At 29.8% G+C, this 27,987-nt stretch overlaps 2 protein-coding genes across 6 annotated transcripts; one reads left to right on the top strand and one right to left on the bottom strand.

Moving 5' to 3' along the window:
• The first annotated feature begins 13 nt into the window (after positions 1-13).
• Positions 14-22,483, top strand: LOC139095830 (speract receptor). Of its 5 annotated transcripts, none has more exons than XM_070647342.1 (16): positions 14-41; positions 98-646; positions 13,156-13,618; positions 13,810-14,358; positions 14,421-14,498; positions 14,557-14,729; positions 14,856-14,927; positions 16,757-16,902; positions 16,979-17,150; positions 18,139-18,594; positions 18,650-18,826; positions 18,885-19,158; positions 19,421-19,544; positions 19,629-20,234; positions 20,295-20,434; positions 20,543-22,483. In XM_070647342.1, the coding sequence occupies exons 3-16, from the start codon at positions 13,456-13,458 to the stop codon at positions 21,358-21,360; spliced, it is 3,948 nt and encodes a 1,315-aa protein (XP_070503443.1). In that variant the 5' UTR covers positions 14-41; positions 98-646; positions 13,156-13,455; the 3' UTR covers positions 21,361-22,483. The 5 variants fall into 5 exon arrangements, with proteins under 5 accessions (XP_070503443.1, XP_070503442.1, XP_070503444.1 ...); XM_070647343.1 differs by having other exon boundaries at positions 23-41; positions 141-646; XM_070647341.1 differs by having other exon boundaries at positions 20-646.
• Positions 22,433-25,597, bottom strand: LOC139095832 (serine protease 3-like). Its single transcript, XM_070647346.1, has 5 exons — positions 25,476-25,597; positions 25,089-25,406; positions 24,736-25,024; positions 24,577-24,666; positions 22,433-22,650 (listed from the first exon to the last, which is right to left on the bottom strand). The coding sequence occupies exons 1-5, from the start codon at positions 25,539-25,541 to the stop codon at positions 22,571-22,573; spliced, it is 843 nt and encodes a 280-aa protein (XP_070503447.1). The 5' UTR covers positions 25,542-25,597; the 3' UTR covers positions 22,433-22,570.
• Between the last annotated feature and the right edge of the window lie 2,390 nt (positions 25,598-27,987).

Raw genomic sequence — 27,987 nt, 5'->3', positions numbered from 1 at the left:
TTTACATTTTGAAAGCGAAGCGATCAGTTGGATTCTAAAAAGTATAAAGAAAAATTTATTAAAGCAAAACTGTTGAGTTGTTTATCGCATTTTGTAGGTGTAAAATTGGATACTTATTTCGATACTAATATTTTTCATAGAAGGTGAAGACGGGTGAAGACATTTAAGAGAAGGAAGTTCAATTTGTATGTCAAGAAACTCGAGTGTAAATAAAATCAAAAAAACGAATGTGGCAGTTTACAGAATGTGTAAATGCATTTCAGACTATGGAAATCTGAGCGTCGAAATCCTTTTAAACTAAGTGTCGACACAGAAACGTCAGAATTTCAAATTTATTTGGATGTTTAAAAAACCGATGTGAAAATTTATAAATATTTTTCTTCGCGAATTCAAATTTAAACTGCTATTTATTTTTTTCAAAAATAAAAATACCGCTCAATTTCGACATTTTCACAATCTGATGCATTTAAAAGCCAAGGAAAAAAGTAGCTAAAAAATGTGCTAAAATTTATGAGACACAATAAAGTTCTTACTTATTCCTAATTACAATGAGAAAATAATAAAGAACATAGTCGACTTTAAAACAACTTATCTGGTGTGACCTAATTATTGCATTCAAACAGTTGGAAACCTCGCTCTGAGTCATGTGAGTATCATTTTAATGCAAATATTCATTCACATTTAATTTTACACGCTCTTAAAAAATATTAATTTATTGTTGATTGACATTTGAAACACTTTGCATGTATAGATTAACGTAATTTAATTATCGTTTGATATGTAATTAATAACTCAATTTTCAACATGTTTACGAAATTATTAAGCCATAATTTATGCGATGATTAACAATTGACTTTTTAATTATCTTTCAACCTTTTTCCATCGTATCATAATTTATAATTTGATACTAGATTGATTACGCGTTCTGTAAAGTGAATACAAAAGAGTTCTGCCAATAACCGCGGGTCTGCATCTCATAAGTTTTAGATGCATCTCATACGGAAAGCTGCAGTTTTGTCAGCAGATCTGCATTTTTGGTCGAGCCCTAGAAAATTGGAATAAAAAGAAATTTTTTCACTGCACTTATTTGTGCAAATTTTGTAGAATTTGGCTATTGACAGTTTTCGACAAATTAAAATTACACCCATGTTTATACTTTTCTCTTGAGAACCCATATGTCATTTAAATTTACTGTGCACTGATTTTCATGGATTGAAATAATCTCAAAACAGCATATGAATTCCGTTTGTCATACTAAATTTGAATTCAGTTTTGTAATCACATCAAGAACTTGAATAAATGTTTATATACGGATTAAGGCTGTCTCATTTAATAAATTGTCTATTAATCATACAAATCAGTTCATTTCGCTAAATTCAGAAGCATATGAATTATTATTTGTTACCAGTTGGTTACCAGCTTTCATCATTAATCCAAAAAAATCTTAACAATAGACATAAACTTAATCAATAAAGTTAAAAGCTTGTCAGAACCGACAAAAACAGCATTAATAAAAAGTACATTAAAGCATAATCAAGATAACCAAATTGATTTATTTTAGTTTATTGGTAGTTCATTTCATGTGAGGCCAAAAAGTTGTACAAAAGTTTATCAAAATTGAATAATCAGCAACAAGAGTAAAAATAAATAAACAAATCCAAAAAAACTGTTTTTACTTTTATCTCGTTGCTAATTTATTAATACATTTCATTCAACTCGGCGAACGTTTACTGTGTATGCGAGCAGAATTTATAGTTTTTTCTCTATCAACTAATGATACGCGTTAAGATTCAATGTTAAAATATGTCCCATAAATGGTCCGACGTGAGTTAACTTACTGTGCAATTGTATGGCCGAGAGATGTAGACTTTGATGATTACATGATACAATCTGACAATGGCCAGTAGAGTGTTTGACCATATGCAGTAACCAAACGTAATGATATGGTAAAAACTAGGGCTCGACAATTGGATGCAAGTGTGCGCATTACACAAGTATGCAAGAATGCGAATACTGTTTGCAAGTATTGCATGTAGATGATTTAATTTATATTGTCGGTCCCTAAATTCAACCCTAACCGAGGAAAAACTGCAATTTTTTCTCAAATATTTAGTACATCAACCCCATATACTCAGGAAGTGATGACGTAAACAAACTCACAAAATCCCCACAAAAATACCTTACACACATATGCAAATTCAAACTTCAGAATCTGACAGCAAATGTTAAATTGAAAAGAACATTCTTCCCTCCTCTAACATTAGAAATTAAAATTTTGTCGACATGATTTAAGCCTTCAGCTGACAGTCTGTTGAACTCTTTTAGTTCTCTATTCATCAGGGCATGATATGTACTAACAAAATACTTCATATCAATTTTAAGCTTTTTGTAAGCTAGATGAAAATAAACATTGATTTATTAATGTCTTCTTCCTGTTATAAATTTATGTGGATTGGAGGAAATAGAAAAAAATTCTGCATGTGATTGATTAATGCTTACCAATTCAAAAATATCACAATGACTTCCAGTCTTATTTCACTTGGTTGCTAAAAATATTTAATTTCAACTTAATTATTAGATTTATCATTTTTAAAATCTATAACTCAAAATGACCAAAAAATGTGTGAATATGAAATCCATGGGATTTTCTCAAAAAGTTTATATTTTTTTATTGCATAGTTTTAAATGATACTCGTTTTTGTGAAGCATTTTTGTGCCACGGCAAACCTTAATAGCCACCGAAATCGTACATGGCATGCGGTTCTTAGCATTTAAATGTAAATTCGTCTCTTCACATTTTGGTCAACACTGCGATAAATAGATTCAATTAAAGATATTGTCCACCAACTAATAGTTTGACAGGCATTACTCTTTACACTTGATATTAAATAATGTACATCATTTAATGTCAGAAATAATGTGGGTTGTTAACAATTTTTAATAAATATTTACTTTAATTTGAATATTATTTATTTTATAAATCGAGCAAGAACCGGAGTATGAATTGTATGTTATTTATTCCCTTTTGTTTTACAAATTTGTAATTGCATCTAGAACAATATAAAATGCAGTCCTGCAGTTTTTTGGCAAAATCTAAAGTGTTCCAAATCCAATTGTGCTGAATATACCTAAAACGTAGATAAATCAAGCAATATTTATATTAAAGATAACAAAAGTATTGTGAGTCTATTAATTACACTTAGTAGTAAGTAAATGTCAATCTTATCACTCGAACACCATAAATCTTCAAATATTACGAAACGTTAAATGAATCACGACATTCAACTTTTAATGACGTTTATAGTTTTGAAATACGATATTCTTATCAACAATTGGATGATTCTGAAAAAATGTTCAAATCGGTTTGGCTTTGCATCGAGAAAACTAAAGAAATGTTTTCCTTGATTTGGTATTTTGAGTTTGGAACTTTAAGTTTCAATTTTAATCTCACGTTTCAACTTCAACTTCAAGTGCTAGTTTGCAATTTTATTAATTATTTTATTTTACTTGCATTCAATTAAAATTCTTTAAAGCAAACGGAGAACAGTCTACGTTTCCTGTGAAGAGAGCAAAGTGCTTGAATAAGCAGATTGTTATTATTGAGTTTATTAACCTAATTAAGTAAGTTATGCAATTCGTTAATGCACAACTTGTACAGGTTATGCAAATGTGCAACTTTTTCTCTGTTTATGTGTTTTAAAGACATTTTTCAGCTGTTACAATGGAGTTTTTATTTGTTTTTAAACATTATTATATATTTTTTTAATACTCTAGTTAAAGGTGTAAAGTTGAACATAAATTTAAAACTTTATCAAATTTGCAAAATTTCTATTTTTTTGTTAAAATTTAGTTCTTTTCAAACCCTATGACTTAGGCTTTCAATCAAAATATTAAATTGAATATTTATAACTAACATCCGGTACAGCCGAAAAGATACAACAAATTATATACAAATTTTGACAAAACATAAATAGAAACTTTCTCATGAAAAATATCCTGTACACATCAAAAATCTCAAAATAATTTAATTCAAAGAGAAATTGCTTCAAAGGGAAATTCGTTTCCTTTCATCTTTCAAACGGCATAAAGATGCTTAAAATCTCAACATGATAATGTGTTTCGCATATGCTTTGATTGATGTGACGCTCCTTATCTCATTGTGCTTTATGTGCCTACATGTGATTATCTTCATAAAGTTTAGCTGTAATCACATCATTTCAGAATGACGGCATCGTATTTCTCACACAGTCATTTTTCATTCTTAAATCGAAATTTCATAAGCTAGATAATGTTGTTAAGAATATTAATTATGCCTTGTTTAGGATGATTAATTAATGATCTGTAACATTTGCATAATTCTATGTTCCATGATTAAGAAAATAATGATAATTCATTATATGTGTCATTTACTGATGTTAATTTATGGTGTTAATCTATGTTTTATTAAGTTATTGACGCTTCACATAGTCTTAAATCTTGTATTCATTCCTAAATTCGATAAAAATTAATTTTTATTTCATTCATATTATTTTTTTTTAAAGATGCCTGGAGTTGGCAGTGGATGATACATTTTATTCTTATTATATTTATTAATCAATTTCTCATGAATTCACTCGATAGAAATGAGCATTTTTATTCAGTTACTTTTTAATGCTGTTAACTTTTTGAAAATGTGAGTTCACAATAATTTTGTATTGCTTTTAAGCTTGTAAATTTTCTATTAAATATTCAGTCCATTTATTTTTGCTTTGTTTTACTGACACAAATTGTTTCTACCCTTCAATATAGCACATTTTCTTTAATTGAAATCCGCCTTACACAAGATCTGAATTAAAAAATACCAGTCGATTTCACTAAAATGGATTATCCTTTTCGTTTTTCCAAGTATATATTAGATTTTTGAGCCAGCCTCGACTTCTGCCTTTTTTTAAAAATTTCATGAAAAGCTCAAACAATTTGAGAAATGATAAAACTCATTTAATTTGAATTTGATACCTATTTAAAGAATTGACGCCATTCAAGGAATGACATTCATTCTTACTTACAAGTTTATGTAGAATTTTAGTTGGCAAAAAGCAATTCGAGACAACTCCACTTAGTGCTATTTATAGTTGCCTGAGTAGCTTCCGAAAAATATTACCATAATTTTTGTCATTCGGAAAATGTTGTAATACTTTTTGGTTGTCAGATAAGTGTTTTATGCGATATGGCAAAACTACGAAATGATAATTAATTCATAGATGTTTATGCTGTATAATATGTATATTTAAAATGATAGACTCAATAAATTGACATAAATATAGATTTTTATTGATATTTACTTTGTTGAATAATTGTTTTTTTCTTTTGTCATGATAAAAGACGAAAAGACTTAACCATACGATTCTTCGCAATATGTAATACCTCAAAATTTATATAATATGTAGTAAGAGTGCATTGGAGACACTTTTAAATTGTTCCGAATAAATTACAAAGTGATTTATTTCTTTCGATAACATTTTCGTGATTTTGAATTGAAATAAATCTATTCGAAGCACATTTCTCTGATCGATGTGACCTGATATTGTATGTAAATTTCAAATAAGATGGATATCTTTAGACATAATTGATGATGTATATTGATTCGATAATTATATTTTAACAATTTACCGGTCTCATTAAATTTGCGGGAATGTGACAAAATTTTAAAATTATGCATTTACTGAAATACCAAACGATACTTATACGTAATTTGCGGAGGGAATACGCCTGTATTTGTAACTAAATCTTAACCCCCATTCTCCTAAAAGCGTAACGTAATTAGCAATCGGCTCTTGCTTGAAATAAAATATTTCAAAAATGTTCATCATGCTGAGAAAATAGCAAAACATATTGTCCCATATTGCTTCTTGTTTTCCTTGACAATATGTAATAAAAATAGAAGTTTATAGAAATATTGTAATTAAAACTCAGTTTAATAAAGTGTCATTAAATTATCAAGTCGTAATATTAATATCGATTGAAAAACCAGTTATTGTACTATAATAATGCTGATGACAAAATCATCATCATTATCGTCACCTAATGAGCATTAGAACATAATATTTCAACACGTCTATTATGATTGCTGAAACATGAATAACTTATTCAATTGAAATGTTTTCAATTTTATCACGTTTAAAAGCTTTTGATATTTTTAATGAAATAAATAAGACATTTTGAAGCAAAATTTAAACAATTTGTTGAAAATAAAAATACTTGTTGCTTCATATTTCTGAACTAAAGAAGAAAAGTCAATGACCGACCAACATTGAACTGTTGTATGTTTTGGAGTTTATCATAAGGTTTAGTCCAGGGTTAAGTACGGTGGTGGACAAAATATGTGCTGCAATAATCTTTTTATCGTGTGCGGTTTTGGTCGAGGCTAACCACCAAAGTGTGTCTCGAAAAATAAATGGTTGAAAACCACTGGATTAGAAAAAAGCTTGTCATACAGCTTGAAGGTTTAATAAAGTGATATAAATTACATTTATAATATTAATATAAACCTCTCTAGAATTTTGTTCTGACAGTGAAATCCTGTTCCAAAATATTTTATTACTAAAATGATCGTTGATTCATTATCTAGCACAAATTTAGTTTCTTAATTTCTCTTTACAGTTTAAAAAATTGCTAAAAATAAATTTAGTTCTTGGGAGAATTCACTTTCGCCAAAAAATCAATACCCCATTTATGACCCAATTGTTTAAGGCGTAACAAACTCTAAACTCTCTATCCTAAGAGCGTTACAAAACAAGTGAACAACCCCCCATCATATATGTTGATTCAAGGTGTTTGATTTTCAATTTTTACATTACTATTTTTAATAGTGAGCGAATAAAGATTAGCATTTCAAATGTCATGAAAATTTATTCCAGCATTAGTTTCTTCACGCTTTTATATCTGTAATGTAACATTTGAAAATACTAATTAAATTACCAATGGAAAAATATGTCTTTTCAATTTACAATTTTGATAAAGCATTGAAATTAAATAGGAAGACAATTGTGGAAGCAAAGTAATAATAAAAAATTTCAAGCATTAAAACATTGAATTTTTAATGAACCTGTACCAAAAAGGAAAAGCGTGCTCCGCTCCACATTACATTCAATTATTCAAGAGAGCTTAAGGCTAGATGACTATAATCTTCTTATTTTTGGGGACATTTTATCGTTGACTCCTGCTGATTTTTTATGTTAATTTATAATTGAGAAGACAAAGATTTCGAATTTATAATTTCTTTCACAAAGGCATAGTGTTTAAAATTGAGACCTCAGTCACACTGTCTCAAAAACGACCGTTATTTTTTTGCGTTGAAGTTTTTTTGCCAGTTGCTTTTATTTTTTTTTTTTGTAGCGTAAATTTTTTTCCAAAAGAAGTCAAAGTTCGAACTGAAAAAAAAATCGAAAATCTAAGGACGAAAAATTCGAATTTGAGACGGTCACACTCTGATTGAGACATTAAATTTTTATAGCCCAAATTAAATTGCCTACAAAGCTATGTAAAGATTTTTAATGACTTTGTGACATCAAAAATGTACGACAGTATGCTTGAAAATTGTTTCACATCAGCGTCGTGAGCTGAATATTCTAGCAAATTAATTCTTCATTTTACTTTCATCGAAACATATCGGATTTCTATCCTTAAATGACCAAAACATCACATCCTTAAGCTTATTCACAACTCAATAAACATACTGTTCACATTTAATCTTCGTATATAGATTTTCTCAATTATTAACATAAAAGAAATCAAATGCCACACTAATGTCATTTTCATGTTTTTTATGACCCCAATTGCACTTCCCGTTCTCTTTCTCATCCCCATTTCATCTCTACATAGCAATTCAATGATGATTATACGACTCTTAGTGCGATATAATGGATTGTAATGATGAGATTTATTATCATGAGAGTGCATGTTATGTGAGGACTAACTACGTCATGAGATGAGCATTACGCTTTGAGTCATATCCAGGAGTGTATTCATGGAGAAGAAAGGTTTTGTGGTCAAGCTCTCTCCTCTCCTTTTTGAAAAACATTCTCTAATTTGCTAAAGTTATTCATACAAAAAAACAAAGCAATCCCCCAATCCTACCCTCCCGAACAAATATTTGGCTACGCCCCTGGTCATATCGTTTTTGTTTCAATCGCTTATAAACTGAATGAATTTTATGATGAATCAATGTGGTGATATTTTTTGCATTAAATCTCGATTGTGTATGTTTAAAGAGATTTAATACTGATGACAATTGAATTTTTCGAATTTTATTGCTTTAAAATATGTAACACAATATTTCACAATTTCTGCAATTTTTACAGCAATGTCTGATCCTTGTGCACAGCTGTTTCTCTTGTTTGTTTTTCAGTTAAACTTTCTAAACTCAGAAATCACACGGCGTAACCCCAGACCGACTTGATTATAGCCTCAGGTTGGATTTCATCGAATCCTACCAATTTATATGATCGCATGCTCCTTGTCTGTTCGTTTAATTCTTGTCTCGTTTAAATATTATCAGTCCAATTAAGGTTAGTAACCTCATAATACAGAAAATTTTTCGGATTATAAATATTATTAATAGGTAATCATTTCTGATTTTATTAACTATATTTGCATGTAAAAAAGCTTTCAAAACATTTTTTTATCGTCTTTTCTGTGCTGAATGCTTTTGATTGTTTCTCCTAGACTACATTACGTGGTGAAGGATAATTTATGTGTGCTAATAAAAATTGTATGCCACACAAAATATTTAAAATCATTTTCTGGTATTCATTTTCCAAGCATCATATTGCGACCAACCAAATTTTGCCGTAAAAATGAATCAAAATCAGTCGTCTCGGTGCTGTCAGTTAAACTCAGTGTTGATATGGATTGCCTTTGAAAAAGGCATTGCCTTTGCCGTTGCAAAGATTTTGCCTTTTTCAAAGGCAGAAAAAAGGCAAAGGCAATTTTTTCTGCCTTTGCAAGGCAAAGGCAAATCTTTGCAAAGGCAGACAATTTTTTAAAAAACGGATTTTTTTGTGCCTTAACTATTGGAAACATTGCCTTTGCCTTTTTTCTGCCTTTGAAAGATTCCTTTTTGAGAAACTTTGCCTTTTCATTGCCTTTGGAAAGTTTGCCTTTTTAAAGTCAAAGGCAAGATATCAACACTGGTTAAACTTTGCGTCTTACTATTAATGCGGCGACGTAGCGGTATTTCAACGAACACATTGTGCTGTTCGGGTCTTAAGCTGAATTTAGAAAAGCCTTCACAAATCATTCGATGTCTCTTCCGTTTTTATGATTCATGTTAATCAAATTAGGTATTTAAATTTCGACAAAAACGTTGTTTTACTTACAATGAAAATATATTCTACAGACACTTGTCTGTTACCAATTATTTACAGCTCAAGATCACATTTCTTTTGAATAAATTATAAATAGATAATTTTTTATTCATTGACACTTTAAAAGTGTTTGAATTGTAAATGTAAAATAATAAAGTAGAGCAAAATATAATTAATGACCCTTATAATTCACATCATTTTCTCATTTAAACTGCCAAATTATGCAGAATAAACAAAAAAAAAAAAAACAATTATGAAAAGAAGAAAGCCAAAATTTTTATTTTTGGTAATGCACATACAAAGCTGTATATTGTCTAGCGAGTACCTTGACACATAAGTAGAATTTATTTATAAATAAAAGCAGAATGAGTGAAATAAAACACATGGCTGTGTTACATTCGCATAGCGAATGTGATTGAGTCACAGTTATATGAGAGTAAGAAATTGTGCTCAGCTGAGTTGAATTTCATTCATAAAATACTATAGAATTGTTTTGTTTTGCCGGCAAAACATGAACTTGGCTATATGTGTATGTGTGAATATAAGAGAGTAGAAAAGAATCACTGAGAGCTTTTACGTACGCTGAGTATTTTTATTGAGAGCAAGCTTTTTATCCTAAGTGCTGTTTAAGAAATAATTTTTTTTATTCAACTTTCAGTTTCTAGTTGAATTTCAACCTGATTGCACGGATACATATCTTATTAATTGATAAAATAAAGTGAAGTGTTTATGAAAAAATAAGAGTTAGATGAAAATATTTAAAAGGTGATTTTTCATTACACAGATTCAGGCTACGAAAATTCTTGATTTATTGCTTCCAAGTGACGAAAAATCTTTTAAATCAAATGAAATTAATTTTATTTGCTAACGGTGTGAGTCAAAGTCATTGAAAATGTTATTTCTTTTGCGGTGTCAAGGCTGTCTATATTACAGTCTATACAATATTGTTTTCGCACATTCGCTTGCTTTAACCTCTTTAAACCTCAATTTTTTTTTGTAAGTTATTTACTCAAGAAAGTTAAAATATTATTTTTATAGTGCGAAATGATGAAAATAACTTTTTAAATAATTTTTTATTTATTGACATTCTTTTGTCTGTTACGCTCCTTAATATTACTTTCTGTTACTCATCATTATTATTTTCGTGTGATTTATGTGAATTGTTACGAAAATTATATTCCTTATAAGTCAATAAAAAGATTTTCTTAATAATATTTAATTTATTAAATAAATATACTAAATGATAATTTATGACTCAAAAAGTTATGCAAAATGTTTGTAAATTTATAAATTACAAATGATTGAAGATTTTTATCATCCTGATGTGTTTATGACCATTCAATGATCATTTTTATCTTTTTGTTTAATGAAAATGTCATAAATCTTCAACTCTTATTGGAGATGACGTATTAATGATCGAAATTTTGTTTAGTACTCATGAGTATTTGAGGACTTAATAAAATGTTTGAAATTTTTAAAAAAATTCTGAAAACTTTATCGATGAAAAATCTTAATAAATTAATAACTTACGAATCAATAATAAAACGTTCAGTAGTTTTCCACGATTTCCTGGAATTAATAGATCAATTTTTCCCCAATTTTTCTTACTAAGTCTTAAAATGCATCTTAAAATGCCCATCTTTATATAAAATGTTCAGTCTGTTTCTGAGTTCAAATAAATGAATGTCTCATTTATTACTAAATCCGTAAGGAAGTCGTTTTAATTAAACTATATTTACTACAATTATAAAACTAAGGTAGCTCATACTAGTATGAAAAAGAACTACGAGAATGTACAATTATTACTTTAATATAATAGAGTTCAAAATCAAAAGACATGTACTAACTTTTCATATATTTTATCATAAACCTTTCTCAAAAGAAATTGTTAAAACTATTCGTTTAATCTACCCATTACGTCAAATTTTTGCCATTCAATTACAAATTCAGCTCATAATTATTTTCCGTCATGTTGACTTTTTTTTTTGACCCAAATTTTATTCCATGATAAAAGCTTATAATAAGGGTAACAATCACTTTAACTACTTAATAAAAAGAGCATTGTTTATATAACCTAGAATGCAAAAACACATAGTTCAAATTGATAGAATTCCGACAAGCAAAACATCGTATTCCTTTTCCAAATAACACACATTGATGAAATTTATTTACGCATAGAAGATGATTGTTAATCCAACATTATATATCCATAAGAATCCCACAAAAATAAGAATATTCATAATATGGATCAAATTAATGTAATATACTCTGTTTTGTTAATCATGCATACATTTTGTTCAATAATTTTTATGATGAATGCTATTTCTCTATAGATATTTTGATTTGAAAGTTTATTCGGAGTTGAGAGTAGGGATCGGCAATTGCATTCAAGTATGCGCATACTAATTGAAAGTATTTCATACAAAGACTTGCAAGCACTTATACGCAATACTTGAAAACAGGATGCACTCAATTGTCGAACCCTAGTTACAAGTATTACGATAAGAAGGAAGTAAAATGACAATTTTTATCAGATTCGAGAAGGATAACTCTTTTCAGTAAATCTATTTTTAAAGTCTTAAGGCAGAGGTCGATAATATGTTTTTAGGCTAACACCACTTTTTTGTATTTTTGGGTTGGATAATATCATCTAATAACCATTTTAGTTATATTAGCTATGTCCCTTCAAAAATGATGTGATAAAAATAATGAAACTTATAATCACCACTAAATTAAAGCAGAACAATAACAAAAATTGTCAATTTATAAAGAAGTTCCATTGTAAACAAGTACATCTTTAATATCGTTGTTGCCACAACTGTTTGCTCATGTACGTCAGTTCCCACAACATGTCACATTTCTATTTTAACAAGTGCAATCTTATGTTTACCATGAATCCCATTGTGCATTGATACAATAATTTCTTTGCCTAGATTTTTCTCTTGCTCTGTTTTTTGTGTTCGATAATAAAGCGACAACATAAACTTCAACAATCATCTATTCACGTGTGCAATAATGGAAAAAAGGAAAAACATTACATCCTGTTGTGAGAAAGACTTTTCATATGCCTGTTAAGCTCCTAAACCACTCAACAATGTACAACATTCTATTTTATGCTGTGCAATAGAGTAAAACATTCTTGCATAAAATTTATGTCACGAAAAAAAATTATTTCTGTATCATTAGTTATCGATCACGTAGATGGAGGAATTTCTGTAGCTACACAATTTGAAATTGAGAGTTTTTGTTGGAATGAATATGGAAGAATGCTTCTTCGATCTGTAAATATTCTCAGACATTCATTTATGATACATGATATCCTTATTTTATCTTTTATGAATATACTAAATAGAAAGTTTTCTTTTCCGGACATTCTATGCGGAGAATCTGCATTTACGATAAAGATTGTTACGAAATGTAAAGAAATAAAAAGCATATCGAGTATCTGGGTCAAGCATTTGTTGAATCCTTTAACTAAACACGATTCAATTGAAATTCAAAAAAATTGATTTGTACAACTGAATGCAAATTTATCATACAGATGCTAAATTAATGGAAAAATTTAAAAAATTTTCTCAACGATACTTTAATGAAAATTTGATTGATTGATAGTCTATCTTTCTCAAATATTTTGATTGTGCGTGGGAAGTATTTATCATTTTTCTCTTATAAAATTCCATCAAATATGATGGGAAGATATTAATTTATCAATTATTCCGGCTTCTAGTGGGTTCTATTGGCTTTTAGGGTTCTAAATAAAACTTAGCTTATTTTCATTTAATCACAAAAAAATTATTCTCTCTCATTACAGAATCCATCAATTCATTTCTAAAGAAAATTGCATAATTGAAGCAGACAGTCAAGGACTTGTGTGAAAGTGAAAAATGAAAATTGACATGAACCCATTATTTCCGACATTTAGATGAGTTCAAAGTGACAAATTGTTTTTTGGAAGGAAAAATCTTCCTAGAGACTAATGCACCGAATACATTTCAAACAACTTTGTAAATTGGAAAAAAGTTTAAAAGCTATATCTAAGAGCTAAAAAGGAAGAAAATATACTTAAACATAAAAAAAAAAAACAATTAAGTTGGGTAGTTCCAAATGTGTAATGAAGTGGAATTTTCTCACAATCAATCAAAAGTTTGTGTTGTTGTTCTTGTTTAAATGTTTTATCTTCAGTTACATTTCATTTATCAATTGTGATGTCTATAAACTTGGATATATAACCGGATCACACCGTCGTCCCGGTGATTTGGAATATGAACGTCCTGGTATGTGTATTTATTATGGTTCGACAATTGCATGCAAGTATGTTTGCACATACTAATTATTGAATTACATGTAAATTCTAGCACATGTATGCAATACTTGAAAATACGTGCAAGTAAATATCGAGCCCTAATATTTTTTAATAATAGTACTTAAAATTTATTTCAATAAAAATTTCCATATTATTGTCTAGGTTTAACGATATCAGGAGCGCTCACGCTTGCCATCGAGGAAGTGAATAAAGAGAAGCTTGCCAAATTAAATCATTCAATTGAATTTATTGTCGCTGAGACGTATGGTGAAGAAATATCGAGCATTAGGGAAACAGCATCATTGTGGAAACAGGGAATTTTCGGTTACATTGGCCCACAAGAGACATGTATTCACGAGGGTCGTATGGCAGCAGCATTCAATTTACCAATGATCTCGTATTTTTGTACAAGTTATGAGACATCAAATAAGAAAGACTTTGCCACGTTTGCACGAACGAGGCCACCCGATACACAAATTGCCAAATCAGTTGTATCGCTATTACTTGCATACAACTGGACACAGGTAACATTTTTGCATGTGGATCATGAGTTGAGTGCAATCGCACCAATTGCAAAAACTGTGATAAATACGTTAAATATAGCAGGAATAAAGATTAATGCGATTAGAACATGGAATGAGGACTATTATCATGGGTATCGGATAAATCCATTCGATGATCTAGTGCAAGATACTTACAGGGATACTAGAAGTAAGTTATTTTACATAATGTTGCTAATTTTCAATTTTACCTAATTTTGTATTCAATTCAAGTTTATTTAATACTGGGGCAATTTCATGAACATATTGGGCTAATGTTGAGTCTTTATAATCGGGGTCTACTGAATAATGGTAATTTCCATACAAAATTTCGTTTTAAGAATTTCATTAAGTACTCCTTTTTATGCAGGCGAATATTTTGTCATTGGAATGGACATTGAACAATATGATACTTCTGATCCGGAAAAGTATTTAAAAGGGATCTTACACAGCGAACAAGAACCGTGGGTTGGGGAAGCATATCTATCATATTTTGCTGTCTTTCCATCACCAACAATAGGTTTTGATAAATTTTCTGTAAAAGTAAGTAACAATTTTCATCAAAAATTTAACTTTTAATGTGCTGGTATGCAATCATGGAATATTCAACTTAATTTGCATTTAAAAATAACAAAAATAATAATTTTATTTTTCATGTGTATACAATAGGTGAATAAATTTTTGGAGCTGCCACCTTTCGAGCATCCAAATCCACTAAAGCCATTTAATAAAGCAAAACAGGTAAGTTGAACTTTTTTAATTCATACATGACATTAGGCTTGTTAATATCCTTGAACTTAGTTGTTTAATTTTTGAAAAATATATATATTGACTCAACGTCAACATGTTTACATGCTCGATGCAAAACATGTTTTGCATGCTTGACCATTTTACATTCAGAAAAAAATGGGTAATTTTTGGAGTTGTAGAAATGATTTTAAATGTAATTAATAAACTTTTGTATGGAAGCAATGTACAAATAATATATTATTTCAATGAAACCATTTTTTATTTCCTGCTTCAGGCTAATCGAATTACCCAATTGTGCTGAAAAACGATTTATGTTAATAAACAAATCAGTTCTTGCGATTACTCGTTTCAAACTTGAAATTAAAGCTTCAAGTTTTTGTGCATCTGATTGGTAAAAAAAAATTTTCCGACTTTATAAGCCTCAAAAACTGCACATGTTACCTACCACTGCCGTTAGTAGTAATAGAAAAAGCCATAAAATTAAATTATTAATCCATTAAAAAAGCTGAAATTTTTAAATCAGTTATATTTACGCAAAAATATTACATCATCATGAGATTTTATTTTTTAGAATTGCAAATTAGTCTAGACGATAGATGTACCTATATCAAAGTCATTCATGTTGCTATTTTTTCTAATTAATCAAAATTTTATCAAAAATTCATCTGGCCTTTTTACAACATTCATCAATATCCATAATCTAAAAAATTCCTCAAATTTATTATCAAAATTCTCAAGTCTGACATTTATTGAATTATTGGAGTTCTTTATATCCAAAACATGTCAAATATTTTTTTCTTCACAATAATGATTCTATTTTTGGCAGAGGAACAAGAAAAATTTGAACTTGTTGCGCTTTTTCAATCCTACTTTTTCCAAACGTTTAGTATTAGGGGCGAGCTGGAAGGAATAGGGTCGTTTGGGTGTCCTAGAAACCAGTTCTAAGCAAATGTTTAATACAAAAAGAAACTGCCAAACAATATTTCAATAAAACAGCACTAAGATTTTTGAATCATAAATCGTGTTTATTGTCTGATGCCTATTACAAAATTTTTGGAAACATTTTTTATAAATAAAACATTTATTTTATTTTTATGACATTATCATTGACATCGCTCTTGATTTAAGGCAGTGGTGAGCAACCTTTTTTTTGCGAAACACTTTGAAGGTAACCCTAGACCGAAAAAGCGCACGGCATACGGTTCATAGCAATTTTGTTTAACACAGGTTGCTAACCACTGATACTTGGAATAATAAGAATAAACAAGTCCAAAATTGACATTAATTTTTTTTTTGATAACGGTAGCTTAACTTTTGCCAAGTTTTGATTTCCATAGAAAATTTAATTAAATTTGACCTCGTACCTTTCATATCATAAAATAAAATACAGATCAAAACAAAAAGCATGAACGACACAATTTACTTTTTTATGCTTTCCATTATTTTCATACACAACAGAAACCGCCCGTTAGTAATACAGTGAGTCGGAAGGAAGAAAAAGGTTATCGACAATCTAAACCTTCTGGATGGTGAAAATTTTGCATGCTTTATAGCAAAATCGTTACATTTGTGACATAACAAATCGTTTACGTTCGTGCTTTCATTCAATTTTCTCTTGCCTTTTCAATGTCGTTTAAAGCGGGGGAGAAATTTAATATTTATTATTAGAAAATTTTCTTTCTTTACTATCAAACATAAATATTTTATTTTTATGATAACGACAAGAAAGTTCACTGAACTACATTAACATTTTTTTCTGTGGCTAATGAAGGTCAATGAGGCTGATAGTAATACAAACTTTAACATTTCTATTTCATTAGATTCGTGCGGAAGCTGCCTATTTATATGATGCGGTACATCTGTATGCGGATGCTCTGGTCAATTGTCTGGAAAGCAACAGGGATCCAAAAAACGGTACTGATATAATAAACGCCATCAAGGGACGAAGTTATCAGAGTGCTATGGGGTGTGTATAATCGAAGTAGAGTGGCTTCGACAGAACACTTGTGATTAATGAAACTTTCTTTTTTATCCATGCTTAGCTTCCTCGTACACATTGATGAGAACGGTGATGCTGGTGGAAATTATACGATCTTAGGTATGAAGAAAGTAAATAATGGCAAGACAAATCACAGCTCATATGGTTTATATCCCATCGGAACTTTCATCACAAGAACAAATCAGAGTGACAGCTTTGGGAAAAGCAGCTATCCGGTATGTGACATTTTGTGTAATCGCATTAAAACGTTAATCCACCCTAAAATTGGCTAAACACATGAATGGGAAACATTACATTTGTATTGTCTTTGAGGCAGAACTTCAATTTATTCTTAATATTTGCTTTTGCAAATTTAAATTAGTTACTCGAGTGAGCGAAATGGAACGGTAGTGGAATGGTTTGGTATTTTGGTTATAAAACAAACTTCAAAAATTCTCATTCGATGTATTAAGAAAGGTAGTGGCAAATGACTTGCCGAAAAAGTTATTAAGATTTTACTATTAAAAGCTATTCAATTCGAACCCATGCCAGAGTCCAGCTAGTCTGGCGTTGGCTTTTGGATCAATTAACCGACTTGTGTTATCCGGGGTTTTGTTTAGGTAGTTAACCTGAATATGATTTTGCGTCTTCCTTATTAATCTTGTCTAACAATTTATTAAAGCTTTTGCAAAGTTTTTATACGAGAGCGTGTAGTAATGAACGTCATAAACCCTCAAAATATCAAACCAACATAACTCAATTAGCAACAATTTTTCTTTGTACCTATTTAGCAACTACCTTAATTTTATTTATATACATATTTTATTTTATATGTTAAATTTCTCCAATGATTTTCCTTAATAATCAGAATTGAATGAAAGAAAGTTCATTGTTTTCTTCCTTTTATTTCATTTTCTATCTACGCCGCACCGCGTGTCTTGAATTTTATTTCTTGTTCTTATCTCTTTATTTCCATATTTCATTATTACGAATATGAATATGAAAATATCTAGTTTCGAGTTCAGGTGAGCTTAATGTTTTCTTCATGAGAATTTAGTGAGTTTTGTTTTGTTTTTTGTTAATCCTTCCGACTTTTGTCAATACATTGCGTTTATTTTGAATGTTTTATCTCGTTTTGTAGTTAGCAATAGATGTTTTTTATTAAAAATTGTTTCAAACGTTTTTCTTTGAAAGTGCTAAATAAATTTTCATATATCTTTAAAGGATTTACAGTTATTCGGACCAATACCATGGGTAGGGGGTAAACCACCAGTTGATGAGCCCGCATGCGGATACCGAGGAGAAAAATGCATCAGTTATGCTAAAGAGATAACAGCTGCTATCGCTGGCATTATACTTCTTATTCTAACAATTGTCTCACTTGTATTATATCGTAATTGGCGCTACGAGCAGGAACTTGACAGTCTTTTATGGAAAATTGACTTTAGAGAAATTCAGATGCATGAAAATGACACAAGTGGAACGACTAAACAAACAAGAGCAACACACCCTTTGATAAGAACGAGTCAAGTAAGTTTAAGTTCAAATCCTGATGCAGACTTTCGATACTCGACAATTTTCACTCCGATTGGATTATATAAAGGACAATTATATGCCATAAAGAAGATAAGAAAAAAATCTGTGGACATAACGAGAGAAATGAAAATGGAATTGAAAATAGTAAGGAAAATGTTCAGCATGAAACGACCAAATAAAATTAATGATTTCATTACAGCTTCGTGACATCCGGCATGATAATTTAAATGCATTTATTGGAGCTTGTACAGAACCACCAAACATTTGTATCATAACTGAATATTGCTCACGAGGAAGTCTCAAAGATGTACTCGAGAATGATGATGTCAAATTGGATAATATGTTCATTGCATCATTAGTTTTTGACTTAATAAGGGTATAAAATCTATTTTAATCTCAGTTATGTATATTAACAAACATATTTTTTTTTTCAGGGCATGACCTACCTTCATGATTCACCATTAAAAGTTCATGGTAATCTCTGCACATCAAATTGTCTAATCGATTCACGTTGGGTGGTAAAGTTGAGCGATTTTGGTCTTTATGCATTTAAAAAAGGTAGCAACAGTGGTAATCACCATAATCATCATAACTATGATGGAGGAAACAATAACTTAAATGACAATAATGAACTTTACGATGAGGATATGATGATTCCTGTTAGACGTGGTAGCACTGATTCGAGGAAATTTATCGTCAAATATGAAAGTGAGTTTTAATTTATTTTTATGGAAATTAAATGTGCTTAACTGACTGTGAACACCTGAATGTTTTTATGATAAGCCCGAGTGGACAACTTGACATAATGTCTAGATAAAAATTAGACCTACGGTCACGGACTAATGACATTTTTCTGGAACGATCCATAAAATTTGTCATTAGTAACTATACATGATGTCAAATTCTTTACTCAGGCAGCATTTTAATTGGACAGAAATAGCACAATCATTTTAATCAAATTTTCTTTAAGAATTGCTGTACAAAGCTCCAGAGCTGTTGAGGGAAATTACAAACTACAACGATATTCTTATTTTGGGCTCACAAAAGGGCGATATATATTCATTTGCTATAATCCTTTATGAAATTCATACTAGGTAAGAATGAAACTTTGTTCGCTCCAATCAATTCTTTGACTTTTGCATTATTTACTTTTTCATGTAAACATGAAATTCTCATAGGAACGGACCTTTCGGAGAAATCGATTGTACTTACTTTGATTGCCTGAAACGCTTGACTGTACCTGTAGATATAACAAATCCGTTTAGACCATCATTACAGCCACTTGAAACATCATTTGATTGTGTTCGAGAATGCATTCGTGAATGTTGGGCAGAAAATGCAGAATCAAGACCAGATTTTAAGACTATAAGGACAAAGTTACGAGCCTTGAGAAAAGGAATGCGCCCGAATATTTTCGACAATATGATGGCAATGATGGAAAAATATGCAAATAATTTAGAACAGCTTGTTGACGAACGCACGGATCAACTGCAAGAGGAGAAAAAGAAAACGGAAGCGTTATTATTAGAAATGCTTCCACGACCTGTTGCTGAGCAATTGAAGCGTGGAAATAAGGTTGAAGCTGAAAGTTATGACATGGTGACAATTTACTTTTCCGATATTGTCGGTTTTACAACAATGAGCGCTGAATCGACTCCACTACAAGTCGTTGACTTCTTAAATGATCTATATACATGTTTTGATTCTATTATTGGAAATTATGATGTATATAAAGTTGAGACTATTGGTGATGCATATATGGTGTGTTCTGGTTTACCTATACGGTAAGTTGTTTACTTCTTTTAACTAACTCTAAATAATAAAAACAAATTTTGCCTATTTAGAAATGGAGATATTCATGCTGGTGAAATTGCAAGCATGTCATTACATCTACTTGAAGCAATTCGAGAATTCAAAATTCGCCATCGTCCAGATGATAATTTGATGCTGAGAATTGGAATACATAGTGGGCCTGTTTGCGCTGGTAAGAATTTATTCCAGTATATACTTCTTTGTTATAAATAAAGTTACAGTCGAGCTAAAGTGAAACATTAATTGATGATTAAATACTTTCTTTATTTGTTAAACTCAGGTGTCGTTGGACTTAAAATGCCTAGATATTGTTTATTTGGAGATACTGTAAATACTTCATCACGAATGGAATCAACAGGTGAAGCTTTAAAAATTCATTGCAGTGGAGAATGCAAAAAACTTTTAGACACACTTGGTGGCTATTTATTTGAAGACCGTGGTAAAATTCCAGTAAAAGGCAAAGGAGAAATGAACACTTATTGGTTAACAGGGGAAGTAGAAGAGTATAAAGTAAAACGCTATCAAGCTAGAACTGATCGGCGAGCTTCCAAAAATAGTGCAAAACAAATTTCGAAATTTCTTCAAGCTCAAAAAGAACTGCAAAAGAGCTCTCTTAAAAGTGCTAAAAGTTTGGTGCCAAGTCCAAATCGTCTTGCACCATTCAACAATAATCTAATGAGATCCACAAGCTTTGATTCACCAAAGAAGCTACGATTTGCTACGGATATACTTCTTGAGAATCACCAATACTGTAGCAACAAATATTTACGATATAGCAATGATGCATTAAGGGAAGTTATCAGTGATCAAATGACAGCTACTCCATTGCCTCAGACATCAAATGATTCACTTATCTTTGCTGTCGTTGACGCAAATGACAAGCCGAAAAGTCTCGATGACGATGATGTAACTGCATCGTGTCCGTGCATAAACAAAGAAATCACCGAGTTTATTTGTAATGGTGAAGACTTTTTCGACGAAATTCATATCGATGATGATGAGACAGCTGAACTGAATGATTTAATATTAATGAGAAATTTAGAAAATGCGCCATCTATAAAAATTACAAGCATCACACCGTTATTGTCGCAGAACTAATAATTCGGAAACTCCAACATTTTATCAAAAAAATTTAACAAGTTGCATTCACATGATAACCGAAACAATTGGATGTTTTTACCACACAGTTATCAATATCTAGTCACTTTTATATTTAATGTACCTATTTTATTTATGTACGTGCGTAGATTCTTTCGAGAAACATTAAAATTTAATATTTATTTTTTTCTGTTGAAATGATGATAATAAAAAAAGTTGTAGAATGAGAATGAAAGTAAGTGGCTTCTATGAACTGTGAAAAATGTTGAATTTGATACAATGAATTATAAGAATTACGTATGACGTTGAGATTTTGCTCCGACTTTTCAGATTAAAAAGTCACTAGTTTTTTTGCATTTTTTCCATTGGAGATTCTTCGCATTACGTAATAAGTGCACGAACCCCATGAGATATCGTTAATGCTATTTTAAATATTTAATTAGTTCTCTTGAGTGAAGCATTGACAAAATTGATTTTAACAAAATATTAGCTATCATTCATATTGATTAGCATGCTGAAATATTTTCAGTATTGCTCATACTTGACTCACTCAAACTTGACAATATCTGCTTATACATAGGCACGACTATTCATTGGCAACAGAAGTTGCATTGGCATTGGCATAGGCATAGACTACTTGTGCAGTACCTAGACAAAGACATAACTATGTAAATGCAATGCCATGCATTTTCGTCTTTGATGGCAAATCGATAGGTGACAATTCTGCTCATAAGTAACTACTCACACCTCAAAAAATCGAGCATGTTCAATTATATTGACTTAGATATTTGTATAATAACCACATTTTTAAGAGAAAAAAACTAGTAAATTACATAATTGTAGCATCGTGCCGTTCAAGATTCTGTCATATCAAAATATCATGAATAACTAAGCATTTTTTAAACACCCGAAATGATGCTCATTAAATATGATTAAATATTTAAAAGCTATTTTATCAAAGGATTGGTTCGAATTGTATAAACTAAAAAGAAGTAAAAAGAAACACCAATTTGGTTCTCATTGCGTTAAAACATAATTTTTTTGTTAAAAGAATTAATAAATAAATTTAAACTTATTCGAGACAAGAAGAAATAAAAGCATCATATTTATTGTTTCAAAACAACTTTTGACGTTTCATTTTGTTATCACATTTGTAAAGCACATATTGTACATTTCTTTTTGAGACATTCGTTTCAGTGAACAAATTTTTTTAATCACGAATTCTTATTCCTGTTTTACTTGAAATCCATTTGAGGTATTTTGAGACACGAGTGTATCCAGATGGATCTCCTGAAATGGATAATTTTAAAAGGTAATATTAGGTATGATATGGCATTAAATTATAAAATTAAATAATACTAAAAGAACTTAACAATATTTAGTTCATGATTCCATGAAATATATATGTGCATTCAACACATGAAGTTCTTTCAATAAATTTAGCTTGGCCAGAATTTTTTTTAAATAAACCGGAATATTTGTGTTACTTGAGTAAAATATTTAAAAAGTACCCGTTATTATCGAGTGATTTTAGTCGGAAATTAAAATCATTAATTTTTGAATTCAGGAATGATTACAAGATTTTAAACTATATGATGCATCAATTACTCAATAAAACTAATCTAAGAAAATTTATTTGGGCCCTTTTCAATGTCTGGTTATTAATTATTTACCCTTGAGCCAAAATGAAAAGATTTTCGCCAGACTTTTTTTTCCGTCCGATTTTGCCAGATTTTCGCAAGATATTGGAAGATTTTTTTTCGCACGAAAAACTCCGTCCGATTTTGAAAGATTTTTGGACGATATTGCCAGAAAATAAATCTTGCATTTTCTGGCAAAAATCTGACGAATCTTAGACGTCCGATTTTTGCCAGAATTTGCCAGACAAATTTTCTTTGAAAACCTACGAAAAATCTTGCAGTTTTCGGTCCGATTGTGCAAGATAAATCTTGCAAAAATCGGATGAAAGAGTCTTTCTTATATCGGACAGAAATTGAAAGATTCTTGAACGATTTTGCCAGATATTTGTTGATTTTTTTTCGGAATTTTCAGAAAGTTTCCCAAGTTATATATTTTTGATTTGAACCAGATTATGCCGGACACATTTTTTCCTAGATTGACTAGAAGTCAAGACTTCGCTTTCTTTCTTGATTATAGATTCAAAATGACTTGATTAGGAGATCACTATAATGCATATAGGGAATTTTGCAATATCCTCGCAATCTCTCTACTAATCTCAATTCTGCATGTAAATGATGATATAGAATTAAAAAACAAACTTATTAAAACTAACTGTAATTTACCATTCGTTAAAAAATTAACTTCCGAATCTAAAAAAATTCATTAAATTCACATGTGAAAAAGATGTGAATAAAATACACTTTAACTAAATATTTTGAAAAATTAAAGTTTTTTTTTCAAATAAGTACAATATAAATTTAATTCAAAAAGTTTTATCCAAAATATAATTATATTTCTTGTTTGAAATTCATTAGTAACTTATATATGTCTTTTGCCATACATAAAGTTATATAATTTCAGATAGCGGTAGCTCAGCGGTTAAGTGTAGGACATCAAACAATTTTCAAATCAAGCGATCCACGGTTCGAATCCCAAGACAAATCTGGCATAATCTGGCAAAAATCGGACGAGTATAAAAGGTTTTAAAAAGATTCAAACGCTTGTGAAGTATATAAAGAGAAAAAAAAGATAGAAAAAATATAATTTTTAAAATTTTTTAATAAAAAATCTTGCAATATCTTTCAAAATCTGGCAAAAATCGTCCATAACTTGTATGCAAGTTAATCAAGTTATGGAAGATTTGTCTGGCAAAATCTTGCAAAAATCGGACCGATAAAAAAAATCGGTCCGATTTATAGCTGTTTTCTTGCATTGTCGTGCAGTTAAGGATTTTCATTGTATGGAAAATCTTGCAAAGTCTGGCAAAAATCGTTCTCGGGCAAAAATCTTGCATTCGAATTCTGGCAATATCGTCCAAAAATCTTTCCATTTTGGCGCTAGGGTATCGGTAACCAACGATTGACTGGATAAAGTGTTTTATTAAACTGCCTATTTTTTCAAAAAAGCGCTTTAAACTGCTACACAAAAAAAATGTTTATAAATTTCGATAAAGCCTAAGAAACCGAGACTGTTCTGGTAAAAACAAACAAATGGGCATAATAAATAAAATTTAAATTATTATATCAGTCTTTTTACCTTCAGCACATCCTCTGGAACTAACAAATGACACAATTCCAATTTGGACAGGTATTCCTCCATCTTTTGCTACCAGAGGTCCTCCAGAGTCTTTAAATTAATTCAAAAAATGAATTTTGTAAATTTCAGCTTCTTCGATCAGTCATAAAATCTTCTTACCTCCTAGACATGCATTGAACATCTTATCAATTCCCTTAGCACAGAGAACATTATCAGTTACGATTCTTTTTCCATATAAATCAAAACATTCCTTATTTGGTATAACTTTTAATGTTACATATTCCATAAATGGAGAAACATTGTTGGAAGTGTCTGAAGTTCTACCAAATCCAGAAACTGTTGCTTGTGCTCCAACGAATGTCTTGTCAGCTTGAGAGTACCTTGGAAGTAAAACTAATGTGGCTGGTATGTTACTTGGTATAATTGGGACTTTAATTAAAGCAATATCCTGCAAAGTTTCAAGTGGAATTATTTATGTCGATAATTTTTTTAAAGAAAATTAAGTTTTTTACATTATTCAGGTTACTTGGATTAAATTCTGGATGTTCAATAGCTCCACTATACGTAAAAATTTTTGTCACTGGTGTATTTAAAACAATGGAACCAAGTCCAATCTCAAAATCATGAAATCCACGAGTACAATGTGCTGCTGTTAATATATATGTACTTGATATCATAGAGCCACCACAAAACGATGTTGAACTTCCATTATAAGCACGAATCGACACTGTATAGGGAAATTGATTTGGACCTGATCGCGTTCCACCAACAATGCGTCCTTGGACTTTTCTTTGAAATAATGGCAAATCACTCTGTGAAACTTGTACAACCTGTTGTAATTAAAGATCATGTTTTGATTCACGATAAACATGAAAATTTTCCCCACTGTTATCACTTACTTCTGTGTCAACAACACTACAATAAAATATTATTCCAAAAATGAATGTGTGAATTATTTTATTCATTTTAAGAGTCAATTAACAATATATCACCGTAAAAAATGACTAAAAGTTTTCTTCCCATTTTTTGCTCTTTTATACTTTTCCTTGTAAACAAAACCTTAATTGTTTTATCTTATCAATAGCAATAACAGTGTACAATTTGCTGATTAGATTTCTTGTGAATCAATGACTTTATTTGTATTAAGAATGTGTTTGGTTGAGTGAAAGAAATGGACAAAAAAAAAGTTTATCTATTTGTGTGATGATACTAATGCATTGATAAGATTATTTAAAATTTTAACCTTAATTCTTGAATCGCAAGTGGATAAAAAAACGTTAGTACTTGTAAAGAATATACTAACGGTCATTTTATATTTGAACAGTTCAAATTGAACTGTATGCAACAACAATTAAGTTCAGTTATTACGTTCGCTTTTAAGGGGAGGGGGGTCTAGAAATTCGTTTTTTTGCGTAATGTAATAAGTGAACGGCCCCTTAGTTGTTTTTCCACTTTTACAGATCTCTTCATATTATTATTTGGACTGTTTCTGATTGTTGAATAATAAAGGGAGTCTTTAATTAAACTTATTAATAAATAAACTAAAGCTATTAATGGCTTAATTTTTCCAAAAAAAATTATATTATATCTCAAAAAAAAAAAAAATGCGTAAACATTCGAAAGCTCATAATACATGCGAAATATATATGCGGTATATTAGTTAAACATGTGTGTGTGAGAGAGTATATCTTAATATTTTGAGCGAGCATTTATAGTTTGTACTTTTAGAAAAAAGCATTCAGTATGCTTTTGACTTTTGACGTGTACTCATAATTTTCAACTTTTTTTTCTCAAAGAAATTAATCTTTCTTATTTAAATAATTTAATGGGGTTTATTAAGCCGAAATCTTAAATTGTTTTTGTTCCACATTTTACAAAAATTCTCTATTTTGCGAGCATTGTTTGAGTCAGAAACAGAGTGGCACAAATTGATTATAAACAATCAATACTCTCTACAATCTCTAATTCTTTATTTATTTATTTATTTTTTGCATAAGATGCAGATTGTTGATTAGCGATAGAATTTTTTTTTAGAAAATTTGTCTCATTTTGTCGCAAAATGCAAAAACAGGTTTTAACCCAATTTTTCATTCTGATAAAAAATGAATCTTTACATGAATTTGGTTTGATTTTGAAAATCTGAGCAATTTTTGTTTTCAGGACCTTTGTTTTCATGAACCGAATGCCGTTTGTATTATCAGTTGTAGCTTATTACCAAGGTATGCCGTTGCACTAAAAAGGTTACCTACAACTGGCCTAAATGAATTTCTTTGAATTGATTAAACTTGACGGTTAAATAGTAAAATATTAAATGCCAACATTTAACAATTTAATAACAAGTGTGCAATTGTCGCTGTAAATGTTATTTTGTTGTTTTCGAGAATTTAAATTGAAATCAGATTATTTTGAAAGATAATTCTTTAAAATATAGTACTATACATAGCTTAGAAATAATTACATGATGGATAACATTTAATCCTTAAATTAGTTCGTAAGCACCGTAAAACTTTGCTATAAATGGAATAAAAAATTAAGGAACGGCACATTCTTTATATGTAATCCTCTGTATATATTAATAATTTATTTTAAAAATTTTAATACTCATAGGAAATAAAATTTGCTTGAACTCAGGTTTAACTATTTCAAATGATATTCCTTTTTCAGTTTGTTTGAGGAAAATTTAAATTTATTTAGTTTTCTTTTAAAAAATGCGGAAAACAATTAAAATTCGATTTCGGTTAAACCCAAATCTGCAGTAAGATTCAATCGAATTTTTTAACTTTATATTCCTCTTGATCAATTTTTCAATTTTTTTTCTAAATCTTCAATTTAGAATTTGATTTTTAATTGACCTAATTCGGTCGAGAAATTCCCTAACAAAATTCAATATGCTCATTTTGTGATTATTTAATTGAGTATGATAAAAATTATACGAAATTTCTCTCTTTTGAGTAAATAGCATGATGACCTTGAGATCGAATAAAAAAGCTATCAAATTTCAATCTCTACATTCCAACATTCCCATTTCATTTTTATGACAATACTAAATTTACCTGTCTCCTCATAAAAAAAAGAAAATGCTGAATTTTTGTTCAAAATATTTCAAAAATGATCTAAATAAATTAGATGTAATAACAAAGAACACCTACATATGAGAAATTTTTAAAAAGGCTGGGGAAAAACTTTGTGAATTTAATTTTATTTTGATTATTTCCATAATTTTGCAGTCGCCGAAAATTAATATGACAATGACCTTATCTTTCGTTTCGTTGAACAGGCTGAACAAGTTATTTCAAGGGATGAGAAAATGAGTAACTTTTGTTTCAACAATTTAAAGACTTTTTCACCTTTTCCATGGTCCATTTTGATATATAAAACACTTTCACTAACAATACACAAAAAAGCTCTTAT

The sequence above is a fragment of the Chironomus tepperi genome, unplaced genomic scaffold, assembly GCF_022539635.2.
Source record: "Chironomus tepperi strain 1889 unplaced genomic scaffold, CSIRO-AGI_Ctep_v1 contig_376, whole genome shotgun sequence".
In the NCBI taxonomy this organism is placed as follows: domain Eukaryota; kingdom Metazoa; phylum Arthropoda; class Insecta; order Diptera; family Chironomidae; genus Chironomus; species Chironomus tepperi.
Note: the sequence above shows the minus strand (reverse complement) of the source record. Positions and strands in the feature narration are given on the sequence as shown.